The sequence below is a fragment of the Varanus komodoensis genome, unplaced genomic scaffold, assembly GCF_004798865.1.
Source record: "Varanus komodoensis strain SLA01 unplaced genomic scaffold, ASM479886v1 scaffold61, whole genome shotgun sequence".
NCBI lineage: Eukaryota > Metazoa > Chordata > Lepidosauria > Squamata > Varanidae > Varanus > Varanus komodoensis.
Window position 1 is genome coordinate 3206921 of NW_025336236.1, and position 26420 is coordinate 3233340.

The 26420-nt window shown below is 44.5% G+C and overlaps 1 protein-coding gene across 1 annotated transcript; it reads right to left on the minus strand.

Annotated features, from left to right (window-relative positions):
- Positions 1–218: 218 nt before the first annotated feature.
- On the minus strand, positions 219–24130 carry KCNMB4 (potassium calcium-activated channel subfamily M regulatory beta subunit 4). Its single transcript, XM_044449919.1, has 3 exons — positions 23777–24130; positions 5599–5726; positions 219–387 (listed from the first exon to the last, which is right to left on the minus strand). The coding sequence occupies exons 1-3, from the start codon at positions 24128–24130 to the stop codon at positions 219–221; spliced, it is 651 nt and encodes a 216-aa protein (XP_044305854.1).
- Between the last annotated feature and the right edge of the window lie 2290 nt (positions 24131–26420).

The window sequence follows — 26420 nt, forward strand, 5'->3', positions numbered from 1 at the left end:
GAATAGACACGTTTGCTTTCATAGTGGCAGAAGCAGCTAGTTAACATTTCACAGCTTGGTCACCTAAGAGTAATCATCAGGCAACAGCAAAACCAACAGCTGGCAATACACTGGGAATGGGCTTTGCTACGAAGCACTGCAGAAGTGCCTGCCAATTCCACCTGACACTTCTGACTCCTGTGTGAAATCCCCCAACTTCCCTGCGAGGGGCTTTCAGCTTAGGAGTGCTTCCGCTTCTTTATTGCTTCCGCTTTAACAGCCAGGCTCTTTGCGCATATGGTCAGAACCACAATTAGGACTCCAACCAGGAACGTAACCACTGGCCAAAGGAAGCAGTGCAAAAGGACCGACTCATCGTGTGTGCGTCGTAACAGTACATCATCTGGTCTGTAACAGGAATGACAGGAGAATTACCGGGGGGGGGGTGGCAGGGGAGGAAAAGAGGGGCAGGAGGAAAACACAGAAGTCATCTGTTGACAGGTGGTAATCAATATGAAAAGCATGCACATCATATTGCTTATGACACTAAGAAACAATCAAGTGACGTCTTTCATTTCATCCCCTGTTTTGGTTTCTTCACAGCTGAACCCAGATGCATTATGTGCAAATTTAGCATCTTGATGAAGGATCTTGCAAACGAAATCTTTGGGCAAATGATCATGCTCTGTTGTTTTGCAAATCTTAACTAATATCCTCAAATCATTCATAGACCAGAGTCCAAGCCACCCAGAGTGCCAAGAAGTGCCACGGCTGGCACTGCAATGAATTTCAGGAGCACCGTGGCTTTAATCAATTAGCGCTGGATACTGTGCAGGTGTGTACGCAAGTCTGGCTACATCCTGTAACGAAAAGCACCTGAACCCAGAGCAAATCAATGAACCTAAATATATAAATATCTTTCTTCAACAGTGCTAGTCCTCCATCATTGGCAGAACCCACAGTTGGTGAAATCCTCTCCAGGGCAGAGATGAAGATCCTGCTGGAAGAAATTTGGTGTGTAACCCAAGCACCAATAAACAGCAGACAGGAGTGCTATGCTTAAATGTGAAGTGCAATCCCATATGAGTAACACAGAAGTACACCTCACTAGGATTTGAGGTGCTTCCAGACAAATCTCATAATAAATAAATGAAAGAAAGTCCCAATAAAATAATTAAATAAAAATTAAAACATGCATTAATGTAATTCAAAACCATGTACTGATGTAATTACTCTAGATGGCACATAACAGCAACATTTGTGTTATCACAGCTACAAACAACAGGTGAAAGTCAAGGTAGCACAGTCCTAATTTTGAATCAATTGCATCAGGACTTTCAGCTTATAAGGGGACCCATGATAATTCCAGAAAACAATTTGGAGCACAGGCAATGTGGACATAAGTTTTGAATTTGACAAAATGTCCAAGCCTATTTCTAGATTCGATTAGCCAAGACTGTTCCTAATCTTAGCTTTCCTTCTAACTTTAGAATTTCTGGTTCTTGAAAAGTCAACATTTTATTTTGCTGATTTACAGATTTGCAAAGATGTACTTTGTTTTAAAAAAGCAGCTCGAGCCAAAAAAGAGTTGCTTCCATTGAATGCTGTTCAGCAAATCTTCAAATTATCACCATTTCCAGCATTAAATGAAAATGAGAACTGCTTCCCACTTTTGAAAAATGCATTATACAGATGACACAGAGCTACTTACAAAGGCAAACGTTTTTATTCAGGGCTCAGGTTTTGGAATACTCAGAAATGGAAATCATTTAAATAAAAAAAATCTCAAGGTGAGAAAAGAACAAGAACAATTCAAAGTATATAATTCAAGATTTGAGATAACAGTTGCTGACCATGGATGTCCTCTTTCACAGTCTGGGGTTCGAAACAGGTAATTCTCTTCACCTTGAGAAGAAACTCAAGTGAGTGCTGAGCCACAGTAAGGCTAGCAATGGCTGCCCTCCCAACAATGCTGGTTGAGACTTAGGGTAGGACCTGGTTTGTTGATTGTACACACTTTGTTACATTGTTTTGAGAAAGCAGAATATAGGTAAGTAATTTAAAACACATAGGGGAATCTCAGCTGTGTTCTTCCGGATGCTCAGGTGGTTCCAGGTTAGGAGTTCTATGCTAGCTGTGCTGGCCATCCTGCTGTTCTTCAAAAGTCCTGTGTGCATTGCCCTTCACCTATATGCACAACAGAGCTGATGAACTGGAAGCCCATGGACTAATAAACAAACCACAACATCCATCAGGTCAGAAGACATAACACATTCACAGGCATATCCCATCACTACGATCGCTACCGCTATCTAACTTTCTTGTACACAGTTGTCCTGAAGAAATAATTTCTTTCATATGCGGGGACCAGAAGTCTCTCATGGAGCACCCCCATTTGCCCAGGTTTCCCCATTCGCTTCATTGAAGACAGCACTTCCATGTACACATGGAACATTCACACCACAGAGCTGTTCCCTCCTGGAAACGAATGGGTGATGCCCAGTCAAAGAGGAGCCTTGTGGGCACTTTGGAGTTCAACATGCAGGCCTGGCCACAGATCTTGGGGGTCGCTGGGCACACTGTCCTCAGCAGCCCCCTAGCATCCACTGAGACCCCCAAGTCAACAGCACTGTGCAGCTGCCCTCTCTTGCTGCCACTGGGAAAGTCCTTGAGAAAGCGCACAGAGGTGCGACAACCAGGGCCTCCCCTTGGCACTAGTGTTGCTGCCGCCGCCAGTCATTTCCCCATTCTGCTTGCAAGAGAAAAGGAAACTAGCAATGGCAGCAGGGAAAACACAAGCCCAGGTGGGCTCTGCCAGGGTGATGGCAAATGCCCCTGTGTGCCAGGTGCCGGGACTGCTCACGTTACTCTCTCAACCAAAGTGTCCTTTTGCCATATCCACACCTGGATTCAGCTTTGCCGACCTTTGCTGAGTGCTGTCCACTGGCCTTTTCTTTCAGCACGAGTGTTCTAAAGCTAACCTAGTGCCTGTTCACTTCCTCAACTCCGCTGTACAAAAGAGATGTGTTAAATTGCAGCAGGACTGTGACTTGCCCACTATGATCTTTCCAGCATGGGGTCCCTTGTCTCAATTTGGATCTGGCAGCTGGTTGTCACTCCAAAGAGCAGAGATCCAACTCAATGACAGATGCTCTACTTCATAAAACACAACCGTCTTATTACAGGAGGTCCACGTGCTTCAGCAAGTAATTATTCCAAGATGGATGACCCCAGGGTGCAACCTAGTATTTCACAGATGGTTATTATCTGCGACATGCTTTCTTTTACTAAACCCTAAACAAATATTTGTGTATAACACTTGATCCCAGCACAGGATAAAGAAGCACAAAATGGTACAGCTGCCAAGTCATAATGGAAAACAAACACTGGACTTATTTTAGCACAATAGGCGAGGAGATGTACACAACGCAAAACTACACTACCAATCACCTGTGCAGCATTAAAAAAGAGGGGGAGGATAAAGTCAACACCTGCCAAATGCCTTTCTTTGAGCAAACAGAACCTCATTCTTCACCAGGAGAGCACAATGGAACCACACTCTTTAACAGTCTGCTGTATCAACACAGCAGTGACATTTTATTCTAGCAGGCCAGCTCACACCACAAACCTGCTGGCCCAGGGACCTATCATTCCTGCGCACCTGCATCCCTGGAAAGCGGATCAAGGACTGGAAGTGTATTTTGCTGTGCATCCTGCCTTCTGCACTGTAAGGCCTTCTAATACAGGTGGTGCCAGTTTGCACCGCCTTCCAAACTCTGAAACACGTGCAGGACATTACACAGAAAACTTCCAATAGTGAGGTAACACCAGAATGTGGAACAGCTGCCTGGCATAGCTTTGACAAATTTTTTGTCATGTGTGAAACTGTGGGGAATGTCCCTACACACACATCACACCAACCTATCAAACACAGCAAGGCTACCAGGTGCCAGCTGACAGACTTTGCAACCCCAAGGTTATACAGTCTAAATAGCAAGTAGAAGAAACAAATGGGATTTCCCTGAGGCTTCGCTGTGTGTTTTCTGCACTCAAGTCAATGCATCTGGTGAAAAACTGCCTTGCTTGGGTTAACCACCAAACCTCACAAATCCCACTCCTGAAGAACGATAGTCATACTGTGCCATTTTGTAGGGGTGCCCATTAAACTGCTGCTAATGAATTCTTAGAGATGAATTACTTTCTCCCTTACTTTCTTATAAGATACCACTCACTTGATAAAGAGAAACATGGCTAAAGGCAAAATGGTACAATGCCAAGCTTGCTTTGGCCAATAAATATCAGTTTGTTAATATAAAATGCAAGGACTTCAAGAGAAGACAAAGCTGAAGCATTGTGTGATCCATTACACAGCATTACTGATCATGAAAGTAATTAAGTCTAGCACAGTGAGTCAGCACAAGATACAGGTGTGCGGAGGCTGTTTTCTTGGTCCTGTTTTTCCATATTATATTCCTGCCTATTGTCAGCAGAAGTAGGTGGGCATTATCTGACAGGGGTCTAGCTGCCACCAGACTCCTGTTTTTCTCTTGGAAAATGATCAGAGAAACACTGTCAAAGAAACGCTGCATTATACTGTGCTGAAACTGAATGCCCCACAAGTTCACCATTCAAGTGCCAAGTAAGAGCTACAACAGCAAACTGAAAATAGCCTACTTTTTGGTGTTCAGATAACAAGTGATTCAGAGATAGAGCTTTAAAATTTATATGTTTATTTTACATAGCATTATTTGTCCCAAGCCTTTGGGATGAAACAATTTACAAATTTAATAAACAGAGAAACAAACAAATGAACTATGACCCCTCACCCCTGCTCTTCAAAATAACCCAAGAAAGTACTGGCTTTCTAAGAGGCTTTGGCGAATGGGGCGGCATAGAAATTTTCTAAATAAATAAATAAACTTCAAATATATGAAGAATTTCCTGTGCCTTCCCCATCCCCCCACCTTTTTCCTCATTAGGACCAGTTAAGTTACCAGGGTCCATTCATGTCTTTCCTGTCTTTCCCCCTTTCACAGGAATAGCCAATCCATCCCAGCTCAGAGGAAATGGAAAGGATCAGGATCAGGCTTACAAGAGAGCGGGCGGGGGGGGTGGAGTCAATCCTTTCTCCCACATCAAATAAGCCTCTAACAAGAGACTCTACTCTAGGGGCCTGACCCACCAGTCTTTGAGTCTGTGTTCAAATACATGTGAAGGGAGGCACAGAACTGCTCGTTGCACTGTCCGTCATGGCAGTTCCGTATCCTTGGACCCAGGACTGACCCTTTGGACCAAAACTGGTCAGCAGTTTCTCCTGGGCAGGAAGGACTATAGGATGCCCTGTTCCTTTAATGCTGTTATTTTAGTATTACCAGAGACCAATATATACATTTTTAACAGAAAGGCTCTGTCCTCCAAAGCAATGCACACATCTGATGCACAGAAGAAAGATTTTTTTAAAGAATCATTTGTTGGTTTATTAGTTAGGGAAGTGTCTATGCAGAATCTTGCCAGAATAGCTTCCTCAGAAAGAGAGTCTGGCTTTCACTTCCCTCTCTCCAGAAAATGTGTTTCCATCCAAGGATGTATGAGAGCTTGTAGATGCACAAAGATACTTACCGGAGGTGTTGATTGAAGTAACATGTAAAAGGTTGAGAGCCAACTTCATCTTCCCAAAAAACTTGCCAGTGTGTTACGGTGTCAGTGTTTTTCTCATTCTCTCTTTCGCAGGGAGGGATATAGGAACACTGTTAGAATAAATGATAGTTAAAATAGCATAGTTTTAGCATGCAACCAAATAATGTTTCTATTTTGACCACCAGCAACAGTTCTTATAAGTAAAATTAAGGCATATGTTTCAAAACTGGGGGTGAGCAAAGAGGGCAGTTTAACTGAATAAAGTTACTGTTGTTGGCCCGTAACAATCAATGCACACTAAAATGGTCTTATCCAAGCATAGTGGTGTTCCCTCCACACACATACTTAAGTTCTAATTTTAGATAATTAGATAAAATGGGCTTAGCATATCACCCAATGCATCCTTGAACAGAAGGTGTCCTGCAACTCCCAGAATTCCCCATGCTTGCAGGAAACTTTTCTGTCTACATGTACATACAATGGCATCCTAAATCTGTTAAGAAAGTAAGACAAGTCTAGCTAGATCAAACCAAAGTCATGTCTAGCAGCATTCTGCTCCCAAGAGTGGCCAGATACTTCTCCCAGTAGTATGCCCCTCAAGTAAGAGCAACAGTCCTCCTTGAAGACTGGTGCCCAGTAACTGGCATTCAGTGGGTTGTTTTAAACTTTTTAATGATTCCCCCCCCACCCCGATTTTATTACATTGTATTGCATTTTATTGCCTATTTTATGGATTGTTGTAAACCACCCAGAGAGCTTTGACTGTGGGGCTGTACAGAAATGAATCCTTCACATTCTTTGGCATATTCAAATGGCAACTAATTCTCTGCATGTTAGTTCTAATGACGAGTTCGTAGGGACTCGTCCTTCTACTGCTCCTCTTGAGTATACCTTTTGATTCATTGCTGACCAGAAATACTTTGGATTTTTTGGTTAAGCTATCTGTCTCTCTGAGAACACCAGAAACAGCAATTGCAAGACAGTACAGTACAGACTACATAAGCCCCATTCACAAGTTACTAAAATTTTAAAATTTGAGAGCCAGTGTGGTGCAGTGGTTAATAGAATGGGACTGGGACTGGGACGATCTGGGTTCTAGTCCCCGCTCAGCCATGGAGCCAACCGGGTGACTTTTGGCCAGTCACAGACTCTCAGCCCAACCTACCTCACAGGGTTGTTGTTGTGGGGATAAGATGGAGGAGGAGAGATGATGTAAGCTGCCTTGAGCCCTTTGTAGGAAAAAGGCAGGATGTAAATCAAAAAATAAATATAAATAAATAAATAAAACACAACACACAAGCGGGTGCTGAGCACCTACATCCCTAGCCCCAAAGCGATGCATATTACACAGTCCCACCCCTGACATTCATGCACAATGCTAGCTTCTGTAGAAAGAGAAGCTCGACAGGTACAGATGTGTGCATGACACCCTTTGTCTGAGACAGAACCCCAAAGGCACACACTTCTGGCTCGCACAGATGCCCCTTCCTACAGATGCATATACTGCATGCATCAACATTAGGGTTGGAGTTACTTGGCCCTATTACCCACTAGTACTGTTTTAACAATGCATAGGGCTGCACAGCAATAGGATGCGCAGCTCTGTGTTGAACTTAGTGAGAATTCACTGTACCCATCACAAAATGTTTGGGGCTCTGTCCTCTGTGTGGTGGACTTAGCACTTTGTTTCAAAGGGGGACTTTCCAATATCACTGGCTGAATTCATCCAAACTTATGAAGCTGCTTTATTCCAGGTTCCCATGGACCGACATGGACATAAACTGCTACTAAAGCAATTAGAGAAAGGTCACAATGGCGTGTTTAATTAATTTCTCTTCAAAAGAAGATTCACAAAGCAGATGGGCTGTGGCCATTTTAATCCTATTGAATTTTCCCCCCATTCATCTTTTGGGGATTTATTCTGCCCTACCTGACCTAATCCTTTAAGAACCCAAGCAAATTGAGGCTAGTACTGATATATCCTGATTTTATGTACTCAGAAGTCACAACTCTGGAGAGAGCTTTATGTTTTATGTCTGAGGTAATTGCTCCAGTACAAGAATAAACTGACTAGGAGTTATGAATCTCAGTCAGAATATGATACTATAGAAACTGAAAAAAAATATTTTTACAGCTCCAAGAATGTTTTGGGAAGGTTTCAAACAGCAACTAATTTGGTTTTGTTGTGTAGGAAGAGATGAGCCCAAAGTACACATTGTTTCCACATTATTGGCTTAACAGATGGTAGATTATTCCATGGAATAGTAAAAGGGGTGGGGGGAAAGATTTTAGCAAACTTTAACCTGGCTGAAAAAATTGCATCAACAGTAGTTCATTCACTGCTTTTAGACTCAATCTACTTGAACAGTATGCAGAGATGATTGATGGCACATCTACAGACAGGCTGTTCCACAAGGGCATGTTCTTTGCTTATTGTAAACACTTAACCAGCATTCCAGATCACATTTTCATATCACTTAATGCCAATATCAACTGAAACTGAAACATTTTCAATGGAATCTGCTCACACATCCATATGCAAGTTCCCAACTGTCAAGGAATGGAAAATAAAATTATGTATGTGCATAAGTGAAATTGCCAATGGTTTTCAGCTAGATGGACTCAAGCACCTCTGTTATGCAACCTCCATTTGTTTTAACAGGTATCATGGAAGAGACGCACTCAAGACCCCCTGAAATTGACAAAAAATATACAGCAGAAATGCTTACTGAATTGCATATCTTTACAATGATATGATTTTAGTCAGAAGCTGCTTATCAGAGACTTTACCAAAAGCCTACTGAAAAGCCAGATATACATTGTTTAGCAAATCTTTCCTATGCACATGCAAAAAACACATGAGCTAAACTATCCAAAGGCTTTAGATTTGGCTCATAGGTATTAGTGAGGCTAGCAAATAAACACTGTCCAGCCATTAGAGCAACCAATTGGTCCAACTCCTGTTCAGGAAATGCATAACTCAGGGGTCCACAATGTATGCCTAGTCTTAGCAGTCCAAAATATTTAAAGTCCAGGAGGAAAATAGCACAAGAAGAGATGGAGGCTGAGTGGGGAGGCGCACGCTTGCCTGCAAAGAGGAAGAGACCTAAAAGAGCAGCTCCCCAGAGAGACTGTGTTGTGTGCCCCCTCCTGATCCCAAGATATGCTTTATTCCAGGACAAGGGAAGGAAAAGAAAAGAAAACCTTGCAGGCACCTTCCACAGCTACCTATAGGTAAAGGCTGTGCAGGCCTTACCCTGCTTGTGTGGGGATGAAATGTGCGGTAACAGCAGCACATACGATGCAAGCTGCATCCCAACATCCCCCATGCTCAGCTCCCATTTCCAATTATCTCTGCATGGTTAGCGCTAAGGGGGAGCGGGCTGTGCAGCTGAACATGCTCAGAAACATCCCCATACTAGGGTCTAAAGAGGGGCAGGATGGGCAGTCCCCAATACACTTCTGGCCCTCGTGTGAGCAGGCTGAACACCCAAAACTACTGCAAGTCTTTTCTGGGTAATTTAACTGCTATAATGCAACCCATCTCCCTGCATATTCTTGCTGGCCAGGAAGAAGGACATACTCATTCCTGACCATTGGTAAGTGGATTTGTGAGGGCTTCCTGATATACTAAATGAGAAATGTAATATAGATCAATCCACTCTGGTAAGTTCTAAGCGGCTTTTAAGGATATGTGAGGTTTTGACAAATGCACACACCTAGAAAATATGGTTATCATGGCAAATGGTTCTTTGGAAGTGTCCAATAGCCTACCAATACATACATGTTGCTGCTTTGGTGTATGCATTTTAAACAAAGTAAAGTAATTTTTTGCTCTTCTAATCAGTTTTTGACCTATTAAATTATTCCCACAGAAGCTGACTTAACTAAACATATAGATCCTCTATTCTGTACTTAGTCTCATCCAGTTAATGTTTTGCAGACATATTAAAATGCTTAGTAGTCTATCACTCATATGAAGTGTCCAGCCCTGGTTACGCATAACCGCCACACAAGCAGCATCACTAAAAACATATACTGTCTTTTTTCTGATCTATCTGGGCATCTAACAGCCAGTTCACACAACCGTGTGACTGCTAAGCTAACTAGAGGAAGTCTTGCTGGTTGTAATGCAGATTGCCAACTGGTGGCAAGCTAAAGGCAGGCCTTCTGGTACGCACCTTACAAAATACCTTCCCCCAGTATTCAGAAGCTGCAAAATGTGATGTGTTTCAGGTGCATGTTAAGAGACCCATCTCTTCACCCAAGTCTTCCCTGAATGCTGCAAAATGAGTCATGCTTGCTACAATCCCTCCAGTAATGCCAATACACCCAAAGGAAATTAGATGATCCTGTTGCCAATAGCCAATGCTGCCCATTGGAAGCTTGTTAAACACATCATGTCCTCAGCATCAGAAAAGCATTTCCTTTGTAGAAATAGGCCAAGGTTTGTTACAAATACAATATTGAAATCTTAGACCTTTGAAATGCCTCATCAGCTAACTATAGAGATGGGGCCAATCAAATTGTTGCTATTGAATACACAGCATCTAGAAACTGGGATAGTTGGGATAACTCTGAATAATATGCAGAATAGTTGGAATAACTCCTGAATAATATGCAGGAGTCTATCAGGACAAATTCCAAGTGGGTTCAAACCAACATGACAAAAAGATTCCTAGATTTAGCTTCCCTGCTAAGCAGCTGCTCTCCCCATTCAGCAACTGCACTAGATTTTACTGCACTCCTCTTACAAAGCGATGTCTTCTTCTCTTACTCTCATCTTTAAGCTTCCCATTGTACCTCATATAATAGAGACACACATGGTTAGTGTTTGGTACATCATTCTGCCATGACAACAAAACATAGTCTTCTCAATTGCTTCCTTTGGGCTGACATTGTGTTGTTTGATGACTGAAATAAAATATAACACTTATGTAATGCATCAAGAGATACAAAGCTCTTGAAAAAAAACCCAGTAACTAACTCTCGCCCTTATGAGTTAATTAAGAGCTATGGTGGCCACTGAAAGAGACAAAGGGAGCCTGTAAAACTGCTCTGCAGTGCTGGATTGCTAGGCAATGCACTGACCTGGTTTTAGGAGTTTAAAGGTGGCTCTAGAACAGAGATCCAGCCTTCCGCATGTATAAAGGCTGCAAGCCAACATTCCCACTTATCCAGGCAATGAGTTGTTAAAAATTAATATCCTATAGTCAAATACCTCAGAGGAACCATAGACAAATGGCTCTCATTCAGTCTGTCCTATGTACTGATTGTACATTTTTTTGTGGGGAAACACTGACTAAAATCTATATCAGTTTTTTCCAAGCTGCTGTCTTCCAGACTTATGGACTAAAACTCCCAGTACCCCACATCTAGCTAAGTTGGCAAGGATCACTGGGAATTGTAGTTCAACATATCTGTACAATAAAATATCTATATCTATCATAGTCCAACACATCTATACAATTAAAGGACATTAACCTTGTACTAGATTCTGCTCTATAAAAAGCTTTTATTTTCTTGTAAGTGCAATAAAAGTGAAGTGCAATTCTGTGCATATTCACTCTATCAGAAATCCCACAGAGGTCAATGGAAGTTAGTTCCAAATTAGTGTGCAGCTATAAGAAACCAACAAAGATTGTTGATCTTTTAATTAAAAATGATGATAATCAGCAAACCTCAAAGTCCTCTCAAAGCCCAGAATGCTTAAAACAACCTTCTCCTACCTGGTCCCCTACATATATACTGGATTACACCCCCCATTATCCCATTCTGGCTGAATGATGGGAGTTGTAGACCAACGGTTTTGGAGAGCACCTGGTTGTGGAAGGCTGGACTAAACAGTTTCCATTTGTAAAGCATTCCTAAGGGACCATCTGATGCCACATAAAGCTACCCAGCTATTAAGATCATTGGCAATTGCCATCCCCTTCCCCCCAACCCATGAGAAGTGAGAGAAGTAGCAAGCCTTTCCTTACCAGGCATCTTAGGGATGTTTTCTGCAGGAATGCTCACCTGGTCCCTGTTTATCCAGCTTATCCCACTGGGGCCCTGACTGAGCGCCTTCAGCTACAAAGGTTGCTACTCCTGAAGGTGTATTTCGTTTAACTGTTGGTGTGCCTCTTTTCCTCCTTTGTTTGACCTAAGTATAATTATTACCAGATTGTTTAGTCCCAATGCATTTTAGTCATGATATGTGCATGTGATTATTTAGACCTTGTTACATTCAGTAACTGTTCATGATTTAGAAATATTACACTGTACTGGGTATATCTTCTTGATATTGTTGTAATACATTCTGAGCATTGTTTTACCCTGAAAAGTAGCAGATAAATAAATGACGGTGATGATCCTGATGAGCTTCTAACCCCAACCTACCTTTTTTTTTTCATCCCGGTCTTCAGTACCTTTAATCTGGTAGAATGCTGTTGCTTTTCTGTGTCCCCTGAGGTTATACTTTTAAGTTTCTTTGTGATTACATAGGTTGTACTGCTGACTACAGTGCTTTCCATCTTGCTGTTGTTGTTTTTTTCCCAGATTGCTTTAACACTGGTTTAGGAGGCCTTAAAAATCATAAAGGTGGCAGTTATCCATGCTCTGGCAACCTCCCGATGGAAGACTGAGAAACACGGACTGGGAAGCTGCCTTTGAAAACTGCTTGGAAGTCAGCCTAAAAAGCAGCTGCACAGCTCTTTGCAGAGGCTGGCTTTGAGAATAGTTCCCTTGCAGAGCCTACACTGGCAACTAGACCCTTTCCAGGTGCAGTGCTGGCGCTTACTTTCAAAACTCTGCATGGCTTGAGAAGGACCATCTGCTCTCCTATCAGTCTGTTTGTATGCCAAGGCTCTCTCCCGAGTGCTGCCTCCACCTGAGGTGAGGTAGATAAAGGGGAGTCTCGACTGTGACATTCAACAGGTGAGCTCCTCCCAAAGGAGACTCATCTGGTGCCTATACTGTGGGCATTCAGGATCTGTGCCTGAAAATGAGGAACGATAAACTGAGACTTTGTCAAGATAAGATGGAAGTGCTGCAAGCCAAGTGTTATTCAACCAGTTTTGCAGAGGGTTGCATTCTTCCTAAAGGATAGGGTTGTTTGGGAATGCTCTTTGATCCAGCATTGTCTCTGGAGAAGCTGGTGGTATGCAGCATTGTTGTTGTTGTTGTTGTTGTTATTATTATAACATTTCTATGCCGCCCCTTGCTGAAACCTCGGGGCGGCTTACGACATGATAAAATATGTTTTCATGGCTTCTGGTGATATACCAACTACAACACCAACTGGAAGAAAAAAGTTATTCACACTCTGGTAACCTCTTGTTAGAATTACTGCAAAAAGCTGCATTTCAAATGGTCCAGATGCTTCAGCAGGTCCAAAATAGCACAACTGGATCATTGACAGTGTCACCATGATAATATTATGCCAGCGCTTTGTGACCTGCACTGATTTCTAGGTACTGCTATATTAACTAACTTTTAAAGGCTTAAATGGCCTGGGCTAGGTTACCTGAAGGATCATCACCTTCCATGATTATCTGCATGGACTCTAAGATGATCATCAGAGGCCCTTCTCTAAGCGTCCCTGCCAAATGAATTGAGACACGTAGCCACTTTCCAGTTGTGGGAAGGCTGAAAGGCTCACCTACTGCCTCTGCAATTGTCTTTTCGGCACCAGGGAAAAACATTTTTCTTTTCTCAGGCTTTTAATTCTGCATTAAAACATAATGTGACAGAAGTTTTACAGGGCTGTTGGGTTTTCCTTTGGTGTTTATCTTGGCTTCATAGCTTGTTAATGGTTTTCTATTATGTTTTGTTATGCTATGTACTACCTATGCAAAGAAAGCATGGAACATACTGGTGTGCAAGTGATGACACATGTACCCCTTTGGATTGCCCCATACAGTTTAACTGGCAGAGTAATGCTGTGCTCCCTGGGAGAAGGTCCCAAAGACCACAGGATATGGCACATGTCTCTTATTAGGGCCTTAGGCACTGCTATGTCTTTAGGAGGGAACATCTGAACAGGGATTCTGCCCACAACTACAGTAACTTCTGCACAGCTTCTCTTCCAAGATAACAGTTAAAGGAGTGGGGGGAGGGCAATTAGCAGGAAGAGGAGAGCACAGAGAAGAGGTGACACTACAGGATCTACAATCCTCCCTGTTCCTAGAAATAGCCCCCAGGTGAGCCAGCAAGGTGGGTGAGCTGAAAGGCTTGTCCAGCTAAAACGAGCTGAAAGAAGGACTGGAAGGTATTTTCACCTCCATCATTGCTCCTGCATTACTTAGCAGGGCAAAGAATAGATGGAGTGATCCATTCTCAGAGCATTCCAGCTATAGAGCGTCAATCCCTTAGGAGAGCGGTTTCATTTGCTTGAAGTTTCCTTAAATTCTGTTCTGCAAAGAAGCAGGTTTTCATGAACATGTGGCAAATAGGGATGTTACTGTGGGCCTCTACACTGTGACTCACTCAAGCCTCATTAAGAAGGCTGGCTGTGTCTTATGTCTCCAACTCGAGTGGGATTAGGGCCATTGTGTCTCATGGATCTCAGTGTAAGTAGGCCAAATAAGTGTGTTGAAGATTACAGCCTTTCTTTAGAAACATACACAATCTGTTGGAAACCCCTTTCCTCCACAACAGAAGAAAGTGAATTGGAAAAATCTATTTTAATTACTCTCTTTACTGACCCTGGATCAGCGTTACTTATCACTGCAGCCATCCTGAAAAACAAACACTACACAAAGCAAAGGTTTATCCGTTCTGAACAGCATTGCAGGCAAGTGAACATCCCTCCTGTGCCCTTGGATTAATAGCAATGTTCAGAAGATGGCTTCCTCCCCCTTTGAGTAAATCGGTTTATTTCCAAAGTAAATATGGGGTCTCTAGTTTTGCCTTATTAGCTCATCCTGCAACACAAATACAAATTCTATTAATGTTCATTTAATTAAAATCATAACTTTGCTGAAGCTTACCTATGTTTGCATTCCAAACAAATAGAAGAAAGAACAATATCCATGGCTCTCACGTGTCCCGAACCTGATCGGCAAGCTCTCCTAATTATTTCACTGGCATTTGAAATTCATTCCATGTGTCCTTGTACTGAGAAGGATTCCAGTAGCTCAAACATGTATTTTCATTTAGGCCTACCAGTATTATTTTTGCTATGGGCTTTATTCAATATACTTAGAGTAAACCAACTAAAATGAATGCGACTTACATTAGACTATCACTGACTATCACCCACTGAATTCAACCCATGATGCATCGAAGTCATTATGCTGCAATTCTAAGCATATCTGAGAGTAAATCTCAATGAATTCAAATCTCACTAAATTCAGTGGGGCTTACTTCGGAATAGAAACATATTGGGTTGCACTAGCTGAAACAATATCTGAGCTAGGATGGCCCATGTCTGAAAAGCCATCAGAGGACTGTCATCCATTTTCAAGTTGCCCTCCGTCTGAAGGACTGTGCAGTTCAAGACCATAAAAAGATACCCATCAGAAGGAGGGGGTGCCTGTCGAAAGCATCTGGACAGCAGACTGAGCAAGGCACGCATCTCTGCTGAGATGTAATGTATTTCCATTTAAATTTGAGAGAGGATGTGGTGTAGTGATAAAGAGTGCACATTTCTCTTTAGCCTAGGCAAGCAACAGGTTTGTGCAACACCAGTTCAACAAAGGATTTCTTTTGTGTGCATTTTTGCATTGGTTGGATTGATTTCAGCAACCCAAACATTTTCTTCTTGAGACTGTGCTAAAGAGACTCAAAAAAAAAAGGACAAAGACTTTACACTTTATGTTGTGAGCCGCCCCGAGGCTTCGGCGAATGGGGCGGCATAGAAATGTTTTAATAAATAAATAAATAAATAAATGGCTGGGACCCAGGAGATCTGGCCCCTACTCCCCACTCGGCCATGGAGCTAACTGGATGACTTTGGGCTACTCACAGCCTCTCAGCCCAACCTTCCTCACAGGATAGGAGGAGAGGAAAGGATTGAGGGTGGGTGGGGGTAGAATTATGTAAGCTATTGAATTCCTTGAAAGAAAGCAAAAGGTGGGATACAAATAAAATATATAAATAAATAATTATTATATAAATTATAATAATTATTCCTGAATTTGCATCCCTGCATAGCAATTAAGAAATATGCAAATATAACTTTTGACATTTCCTTTTCTTTTGGCAATTCATGAGTGGCTATCCTAATCTAAATCTTTTAGCTACATGGTGAACTTGGTCATACTAACCATAAATGTGCCCAGTCACAAGGCGAAATGATTTAAAGTTCTAAATTGTGATTAGCTTCCCTCTGGTTTCTGAGCCTATCCAACTCTCTGCCATGACACTTTCATTTGAATTGCCATGTACAGAAAGTCTTGCTTTCGTTTGCATCTAGACACTACTTTAGGCTACATTTGCCCCATCACCTCCTTGCATGAGAGAAAAATGAGGAGGAATTGCCCAATGGATGGTTACAACAGTTAACACGTTTGAGGTGCAGACCTTGGGCAGAGGCCTCCTAATCCAAAACACGGTAAGTTATTCCATCGTTCACCTCAAAGCATATTTTCCCTGTTAGGAAAAAAGACGGCCGAAGTGTGGGAAAGAACACGAGGCTTGCAAACGGAAGAAGCTGACACTGGAATCCCTGATACAATTCGGGAGGGGAATTGCAAAACAAAAGCTTTGTCTGGGAGTACGCATGGCTTCTTCAGCAGAGCTATAGCTGAGCCATGCTGCTGCTCCAGCCACCCTCTCCTCCTACGCTAGAGTCCTTACTCCTCGTCTCTTCCACCCTGTGTAGCCAGTATGGAAAGAAGCAAATGTTGGTTGCCAAGCAACCACAGGACACAAACCTCAGTTACCTCGGAGGTAGTGCCTTGCTTGCTTTTTTCCCCAACCAAAATATGTTTCTCTTCTCCTTCTCACAGATAGCAGGAAGATAACAAATGAATAATACAGTTGCAACAATGATGGGTGGAGAGTGCCTGCAGAGAACAATACATTGGGGAGTGAAATGGTGAACCACAATCCAGGAAATACTAAAATAAAAGAACAGAATGGTGGGGGATGGACGGACAATAATCATTATACAAACATTTATTTTTTTTCACAAGCACAGTAGGCTGAAAAAAATATCTAAAAAGTTGGGTTCCTCCAACATGAAAAGGTCTAAAATATTTCCTGCTGCCAGAAGACCGAGATGTATCATTTTAGATGCAAATCAGTCAAGGACATGGAAGATAAATACATGGGAATACATGAAGCAGACTGGCTCCAGCCCCCTCGTCCACCCACTTTTGCTTCACTAAACAGCCCAGTTTCTATACTGTCTCCCAAGTTATCTAAACCTGGAACTCGACTGAGAAACAACCCATGGTTGTTCTTGGGTTTGCTGGTAAGAGTTTATGGGGGTGAGTTTGCTTTCTCAATAGCCACAATAGAGAGAGTTTGTTTTCTCAATAGCCACTAAAACTGATAGTCTCGCTGATTAAAAAATATTCTCTCGTAAGCAATGGAAATCTCAGCAGGTTGCTGACCCCTCCCCATCTTCTTTGTAGTATACGGTTAATCCTAAGTTAATGTCTGAAACAAGGAAGGCAAAAAACATACAACAAACAGGGTGAACTAAGCCAAAATATTTTCCAATTAATTCCCTTGTTGCTTTTCATTCACTATCTGAGCTCTAAGCTTCCCTGACCTGTGTGTGACATGTGCTAGAAAAGCCTTTTCTCCAGTATAAAACAGTGTGGTGGACTGCTGGAAAATCGCAGGCCCCCAACGAGGCCTCTTCTCAATGCTTGCCCTAGACTAATGCTGGCGAACCTTTTAGAGACGGAGTGCCCAAACTGCAACCCAGAACCCACTTATTTATCGCAAAGTGCCAACACTACAATAAAACCTGAAAACTGAGGTTTTCACAGCCAGTCCAGGCAAATATATATATATCCTTGGCAGCACACTGACCAGCCATGCAAAAGCTCGGATGAGTCGTGACTAATGAGTTACAGCACATGACATCATTGCCTAGTGCCGCTACTCCTTTCTGAGCATGGGCATGGCCCCTATGTGCGCTGTTATCCAATGCTCGGCTGCTGGGGCGATGCTGGGGCGACTTGGCTTGCATGCCGACAAAGAGGGCTCTGTGTGCCCAGTGTGGCACACATGCCATAGGTTCGCCACCACTGGCCTAACCCTACCCTGGTGCACACCCCTAACCCTAATACAGGGGTAAAATACTATTGAAAGGTGCGATTTTGAAAAAGCCTTCCTTCAGTAGCTTTTTCTGCCCAGCTCATCATTTCTGCCCATTCGAAACACATTCCAACCATCAAAATCAGGCCAGGACACCTCGTTTCTCTAACCCTAACCCTACCCTGGTGCACACCCCTAACCCTAATACAGGGCCAAAGTTCCACGGAAAAGAGGACAATTTTGAAAAAGCCTTCCTTCAGTAGCTTTTTCTGCACAGCTCATCATTTCTGCCCATTCGAAACACATTCCAACCATCAAAATCATGCCAGGACACCTCGTTTCTCTAACCCTAACCCTACCCTGGTGCACACCCCCAACCCTAATACAGGGCTAAAGTTCCATGGAAAAGAGGGCAATTTTGAAAAAGCTTTCCTTCAGTAGCTTTTTCTGCACAGCTCATCATTTCTGCCCATTCGAAACACATTCCAACCATCAAAATCACGCCAGGAAACCTCGTTTTCCTAACCCTAACCCTACCCTGGCACACAGCCCTAACCCTAATTCAGGGCCAAAGTTCCATGGGAAAGAGGGCAATTTTGAAAAAGCCTTCCTTCAGTAGCTTTTTCTGCACAGCTCATCATTTCTGCCCATTCTAAACACATTCCAACCATCAAAATCAGGCCAGGACACCTCATTTCTCTAACCCTAACCCTACCCTGGTGCATACCCCTAGCCCTAATACAGGGCTAAAGTTCCATGGAAAAGAGGGCAATTTTGAAAAAGCCTTCCTTCAGTAGCTTTTTCTGCACAGCTCATCATTTCTGCCCATTCTAAACACATTCTAACCATCAAAATCATGCCAGGACACTTCGTTTTAATAACCCTAACCCAATGAGGGTGAACCTTTTAGAGACCGAGTGCCCAAGCTGCAACCCAAAACCCACTTATTTATCGCAATGTACCAACACTGCAATAAAACCTGAAAACTGCCAGTCCAAGCAAATATATATATATATCCTTGGCAGAGCACTGAGCAGTCATGTGAAAGCTCAGACAAGTCACAGCTGTGTCATGGCTTGTGACATCATTGCCTGGCACCACTACTCCTTTCCGAGCATGCGCATGGCCCCTAGGTGCGCTGTTTTCCAATGCTTGGCTGCTGGTACAATGCTGGGGAGACTTGGCTCACGTACCAACAGAGAGGGCTCTGCGTGCCCGCTGTGGCACTAGTGCCATAGGTTCGCCACCATTTCCCTAGAAGTACCTTTTGCACCTAAAGCAAATGTGATAAAATGGCATCCCTTCCCTCTGTCTGTGGGCTGGAGCTCACTTTTGCAGTGTCAGGCAAAGACAGAAACTGAAGATACTAAGGGACCAACATTCCCTCTAGACTAGCATCCTACTTCCCACAATGGCCAACACAATACCTATGGGAAGTCCACCACCAGGACATGGGGGCAGTAGGTTCATGTCCTTCTCCTTTTCCCGCTGTTGCTCCACACCAAGTGTTACTCAGTGCCTGAAGGAAGGATGTGGATAGCTCCTCTAAAAACTTTAGTCTGGAGCAATGGGTTCATGTTATCTCAAGCCCTGCACCTACTAAATCAGGGGTGAGGAACCATTGGCACATGTACCAAATGCAGCGCACAGCATCTTTGGGCCCTGACTATGGCTCCATGGAAGAATCTATCACTCAGCAGCAACAGTACTAGGCTTGATGTACATGCAGCCAGACTTGCTATAAGGCAGCTTGCAAGGCTCCTGTGTTCCCTCCTTAGTTTCAAACTTGCAATTAGGCTCACAAAAAGAGCCCCAATTCCTATGAAAGGTGATGTTCGGTGGGGTGTGGGGAGGAAGGAAAGAGAAAGACCCAGAGAAATGGAGTAATAAAGAGAAAGGGGCTGGAGCACAAAGAAATTAAGTGGGCTGCCTCTAGCTCTGGTCCCTCCTGCTTTTCTTTTCAACTCCGCCCACCTCCACTTCTGGCCCTGCCCACCCTAGTGTAAAGTGCCTGAGAGATGCCCCATGGGAAAAAGGTCCTCTGGGCCAGCTGTGAAACGTTTTTGCTTTCTTTCTGCCAAATTGTCCATGCCTGTTTCATAAGGCTTTCAACTTTTTACGCTCAAAGATTTAACCGCAATTTATATCTGATTGCGATTATATTTAGCATTTCTTCTTTGTTCAGAATGGCATGCTTACAAACCACAGGCTGCTGCTATAGACTAGGAGCTGTGAGACACTGCAATAAATCACAATACATCCTTCCCAGCATTTAAATAGGGACCTTTCAATTGTGAGCCAAATGCAAAGGACAAGGGAGGGAAAGTCTTCAAGGAAACTTTTCAAACGAAGTTGGCACCTTTTTGCCTTTTTTTGCAGCACTTTGCCTACACATCAGAACCAGTTATCACAGTATGACAGCCATTCAGTGCTATTCCTAAACTTTCCAAGGCCATTCAGCAACACTAAAAAAAGGACAAAGTAATGAGTCACTAGTCATGGATGGCCAGCACTGACTAGCAAACAGTGAGTAGATTCTCTCACTGGTGCTGTCTCTGTTTGCTTTGCAACAACAAGACAGCTATTCCGATCCGCAAAAAAAAAGAGCCTCTTTCGGTGCTTCTAGAAAAATCTGAACCGGGGAAGGGAAGGAGCCAGAGGTGATGATAGCAGCACCCCATCCTTGGAACATGCTCCCCAAAGTGAGCCTAGCACCATCCTTTTTTGTCCTTTCAGCACCAGCTGAAAACATTTTTATTTTTCAGATATTTTAATAGATAATTGTTACTTTTAATATTGTTTTTATCATTATTGCTGGTGTGCCGTATGTCAACTTGATTATAGTCACTGTGTGTTGTTCTTGTTGACCTTGTTGTATTGGTTTTATTGAAATATGGCTATTTTGTTGCTTGTTTATATGCCTATGGGCTACGGAGCAGCATAGAAGTGAAATAAATAAATAGTGATTACAAGCATGAAGTGAATTTAACAATAAAGGCCAAATGTAAGGAAAATCTTGGAGCTTTCAGACTTAATCTATTTGGCCCAGATTTTATTTATTTATTTGAATACAGAGTGTATCCATTGAAGGTGCTCTGAGCAAGTTATATGTTAATAATTCTGCACAAAACTTATTTTCTTAGTAGTCCTCTTGGGGTGCTCTGAAAATTCACTGCAATTATCTGCTAACCCACCTATGAAGTCCCAAGATCTATTGGTGGATCCTCTCCTGCCACTTGAAAATCTCAGGCTGAGAAGCAAGTTCCAGGAAAAGAAACCATTGGTTAGTCTATAACCGCAGAAATACCATCACAGCTTCATCACAAGTCTAACTGATTTAATGTGGCAAGAACTTTCACAGCCAACAGTCCTTTAATGCTTGTTATGAACATGGGAGAAGATAAATTATGACTGGGAGAATATCTCAGAGTAGCCATGATTTTGCCACCCACATTTCCAATTGCTCACAACCATTAGCTATTAAAAAAGACTGAATAATTCTACCTACACCTCTTACAGTGAATAATGGTAAGACATGTTTCCCTCACCAATGAAAAAGGATCAAATGTTAAGTTGCCACTATTAATGAAAAACACTATGTTGGTAAGAAATGCAGACATTGCCTAGATTGTAATAACTGCTCTTAGTCTCTCCTTCAGAATGGAACTGCACTGCTGATTTTAGAAAACTCTTGTTAATTTCCTCCCTGCCTCTCAAGGGCTTCAGTTCACAGGCTGAATCAGAAAAGTCTTTAACTGCACCTTCAGAAAGTGAAAGAGGAAAATGAAGGACACGTGTTTAAAAACAGAGGCACTTTATAGGAAACTTGTCAGTACAGTGGCACTAGCTGCAGTCTCCTGTCAAGTATCCACTCTGGCAATCTAGAGATCCCAGACATGTCACCTATGAAATGACCTAAAGAATCCAACCTCGCCTGCTTACAGGTAATTGGTAGCAACAACAATAATAATGAACCAGGCTAAAAGCAAGTGGCTTGCCTAAGTCCTCTTTATAAGCTCATGGCAGAAGCAAAATCTGAATGAGAGACTGCCTGATCTGCAGTGTAATCTCTTAGCCACATCAATTCTCAATAGATTTATATTCCAACAGGATGAGGTTCTTTCTTCCCATCTTGGCTTTTGACAGAAGCTGCTCCCCCCTATTCCCTTTTAGGGAATTGCTGGACCAATTCCATGCAGGTGTGTGTGTGTGGGGGGGGTAATTTATCTCGGGCCCCATCGTGGTAGGCACAGACCAAGCCTGCCCCCACTGCCTCTAATGGATCTCAGCATTTCAGGCTACAATCAAGCCCCTTTGTGGCTCATCCCCTGGATTTAATTAGACATCTCTTCATCTTTAATCAGACCCTACCTAGCTGCCTCTGCACAGCTACAGCCCTTTCCATGGCAAACTCTTTGTGGGCACATCTGCTGCTAGGACCAAGTAGGAAAGTAGAACAGAAAGGATTCCTAGAAAACTTTCACCATGGAAACTTCTGACTATGAAAAGGGGACAAAGGAAAGCTGATGGTTTTTCAGGTATGGACCCACAGAGTGGTATTGGGTGAGTAACACCCTCTCAACCTCATTCCCCTATTTGCAAAATGAGAATAGCAAAGCTTTCCTCCATAGAGGGTCAGAGTGGAACTGGTACTAAATCTTTTTAATCATTTCATCTTTCATCCCATGCCAAAGACCTTCCCATCAGTGGGTGGGTGGGGATTTTTTTTCCACGGGGACAAGGTTAAACTCTCTGGGTGGAACAGACACGCACATGTCCTGATGGCGATTTAGATTTGTAATAGACACGCCATTGCCAAACCATCATGTACAGTTTGGCTCTAAGGAGCACGAGGCAGCCTATATAGCTCCACCAAAAATTATTGCCACAGCAACCCTGTGCAGTGGGTTATGTCATGAAAAAGCATTACTGTGCCAAGGCTGAATGGGGGTTTGAGGCTGGGTCTAGTCCCTAGCTAGAAAAGCAAGCAAACTGCACATTCTCAGAGGCGCTCTTACTTCACATGCTCATGGAGAAAACAAGTTCCAGGGAGAAACCAATTTTCAGGCAAGCCCTACCTAAAGGACAGAAGACCCTGTCCTATAAAAGAGGTGGCGCCCCTGCCCTTTTCATAGGAACATCTATGTTTGCTATATAGAAGCTCCAAAGCAACACCAACTTTTCTCAGCCCCTGGGCTCTGCAAGCACAAACTGCACTTAATGGCAACTCCCACTTTTATACAAGGCTTTAAAAGACGCTGAGCTTCTACCGCTCTCGGATTTAGCTACTCCACAGCCCAGGTGGTTAATTAAATGGAGGCCCACACATCACTGTAGGCAGTACATCATATTCTGGGCAAGGGACATCTGGCAAGCTTCTCTGGCGCTGAGGAAGCCGCTGAATTTGCCAGCTGCCTCTGGTCCAGGCAAACGCTGCCCGGGTGCCGGGAGCTCTAAGCCAACGCAACCGGTCAGCTCCGGCTGGTGGAAGGCTGGAAGTCGGACGGCGACTGGGGCTACCCACGCCCACCCAGCGTCAAATCCCGACACCTGCGAACTAAACAGGCTGCCCTGGGAAGATCGTCGGAACCCCCCTCCAGAAGCCGTCCCTCCGCAGGGAGAGAGCACCACGCCAGCCGCGCCGGTGGTCCCTCGAGCCTTCCACTTCGAGGCTGCTCGCGCTCGAGTTCGCCGGCTGCTCCGCGCTGCCGGCAAGGGCGGGGAACCACGTCGAGGCTTCCTTTCTAAATTCAACCCCGCCTGCAATCACGCCCCTTTATCCTCAACCCCGCTTTTCCTCCACGCAGAGGGTCTTCGGCGGGTACAGGAGAGTGACTTTGCACATGCCCAGAGACCATCCCGCCTGATGATGCCTTCCCCGGATCGGCTCGTGGCGTCCAACGGCGGCCGTCTCCGCCATCCACCTACCCAGCCACCCACGCCGCGAGGTGGCTGGTCTTACCTTAGGGTTGGCGAGGAGCTGGTGCTCATCCTGGTGCAGCAGCGCCCGGGCGTTGGACTCGGAGTTATTGACGTAGATCTGAAGGCAGGGGTACAGGGAGGTGCCCTTGCAGTCGGCGCCGCACGTGAAGGTGCACTCGAAGAACTCGCTGATCTGCTGCACAGACAGCACCGTGCAGTTGGCCGCTTTGCCTTGCAAGTCCTGCAGGGCCGGGTTTAGCCAGCAGAAGCCCAGGATGAAAAGCGACACGATGCCGGAGACGATCAGGAACAAGCCCAGCCGGATGCTTTTGTCCTCCGCTTCGGTGTACTCGTACGCCACCCTGATCTTCGCCATCTCCCCGCCTGAGAGCATGGAAGGCTCCCCGCGAAATTGTTTAGGAAAGGCGAGGAAGACGCGACGCCAGGAGTTAGCTTCCCGCCCACCGCCGGGAGACTGGGCAGCAGCGGAAGGCAAAGCTCGCAAAGCCGACCGACTCCCGCCACCCCGCTCGACCCGAGCTGCAGGGCTAGTCCTGGCTGGGATCCAGCAGAGCAGCACCGGCTCGGAGCCCGCGGCTGGCGCGCCGCTCGCCCGCTCGCGAAGGCGGGAAAAAGTCGCGGCGGCTTGCAAAGCGCAGCGCCGCCGCGGTGCAGCGCCTTCCTAGCCCGGCAAGGGGGCTTTCCCCGCTCTGCCGGGCGAGCGGCTGGCTCCCCTCCCACCGAGAGCGCGGAGCTGGCTGGCTGGGCGCCTGTCAACATCTGCCACGAGGTAAGCTTCTTAGCCGAGGGGGAGGGGGCCGCGAGAGCCGGCCCTGGCCCTCTTTCTCGCCCGCTCCCCATTGACTGCACGCCGGCGGCGGGGCTCGCCGCCATTGACAGTCGGAGGGAGGGATCCGCCGGCTAGCAGGCGGCAGCGGCGGCCTCCCCTCCCGCCGCTCTCATCTGGGGCTGGAGCGCGAGGACAGCTTGGCCCCGGATTATCCGTCCCCGGCGATTTAAGTCCAGGAAGCGCTTGATTACTAGTTCTGATTAAGAGCATCGGGAGGGAGGGCGCGGCAGAGAGGGAAATCTTGAATGGGGACAGAGCCACGTGAGCGCTCATTCAAGCGCCTCCCAGGGCCCGGCAGCCGGAGCGGCACGTGTTGGCCCGGCCTGGCCGCGGCTCTTTTGAGGAAGGACGAGCGCGGTTTAATCCTCCGCTGAAAGGCACGTGGGTGGACGGCGCTGCCATTCATTCTTCCCGGCCGTTCCGGCCCCTGGATGAGCGGCACTGCACTGTAAAAGCTGCTTCTGCCTAAGCATGCAACCTTCCGTATGTTTAGACAGGAAAAATACCTGCAGCTCCCAGCATGCTTCAGACAGCCATACTGGGTGGGGGATGCTAGGAGTTGTAGTAGTTTTTCCTGTCTAAACGTGCTGATCCTCACTTTCAACACCCAAAGGATGACTTGGAAAATAGATGGAAGGAGTTAAAATAAAGGGAAGTTCCATTATAACGACATGGTGGTTTTTCCGGAAGCAGAATGGTTCATTTTGAATAAATACATGCGCACATACAAGGTTTAGTCCCTTTTATTATTTGCATTGCCAGTAACTATTTGCACAGTTATCGAATTAGTGAACTTATTATTACTACTGTCATTGTATATTAAATTTATATCTGCCTTTTTTTCTTTTTGCAAGGAACCCAAGGTGGTTTACAAGTTCCTGCTCCTTTCCATTTTATCCTCACAAAAACAACCCTGTGAGGTGTGTTCAGTGGAGTGTGACTGACCCAAAGCCACTCAGGGCATTTCATAGCTGAATGGGGACCAGAACCTAGATCTCTTTGAGTTCCACTCCAGCACTTGGCCACTACACCATAGTACACAGTTACAATGTTGGCACCACTAAAATGTGGTATAAAAACCATACCATGATAAGGAAGCAATAAAATGAAATCCTCTGCCACGTGCAGCAAACAATGTCTTGCTGGATTCACACCTAAGGGAAAAGAAAGCCTGTGAGAAGAAATGGACCTTAGGAAACCATCTAACCCTCAAAACTGGGTGCCTGGCTAATGATCATTGGGAATGCATTCTCAAGGGTGGATGCAGTGACTCTAAGGGTGCCATTTCATGCATGGAAAAAAGCCCCACAATTCCCAGCATTCCCCAGGCAGCGTAGCACCTCTTTCCTGAGCTGCTTTTCCCCATACTTAGTATTACAGGGCTAAATCAGCCATGGAGGAAGAACTGCCGGTCAATCATGATGAGACTCAAAAACTCAAAATCCCCAGGTCCAACGTGAGCTGTGTATGCCATGCTCATCCCTTGAAACATACCAAAGTCCTGTCTAAGCAGGTATCAGTGGGGAAGGCTGCCTTAAAATATCTGACCCTAACATTCCACAAATGCTTGATCAATTTCCAGCAAGACTTCTTACAATGATATCCTACACAAGCTTAAACAGAAAAATAGTCCTTTTTTCAGTCTAAATAGTAAATCTGTTAGCAGAAAGTGCCTTTCTTGTAGCATTTTGTAATTCCCTGCCAATGCAGTTATTTAGGGTTATGATCACCCCAGCTTTTAGCAGTAGATCTCACAGACTGCTTGGCGCAGAGCTGTACTTCTGGTCTATGTATCTGGCAGCTTTGCCTTTAGGATGGGGATTAGGAAAGTGTG

Bases quoted from the DNA above. Each gene is read 5' to 3' on its own strand.
- KCNMB4 (XM_044449919.1), bottom strand. From the start codon at position 24,130: ATGCTCTCAGGCGGGGAGATGGCGAAGATCAGGGTGGCGTACGAGTAC. The intron at 5,727-23,776 runs GTAAGACCAGCC...TTATTCTAACAG, and splicing joins AGCTCCTCGCCAACCCTAAG to TGTTCCTATATCCCTCCCTG. The intron at 388-5,598 runs GTAAGTATCTTT...TTCCTGTTACAG, and splicing joins TACTTCAATCAACACCTCCG to ACCAGATGATGTACTGTTAC.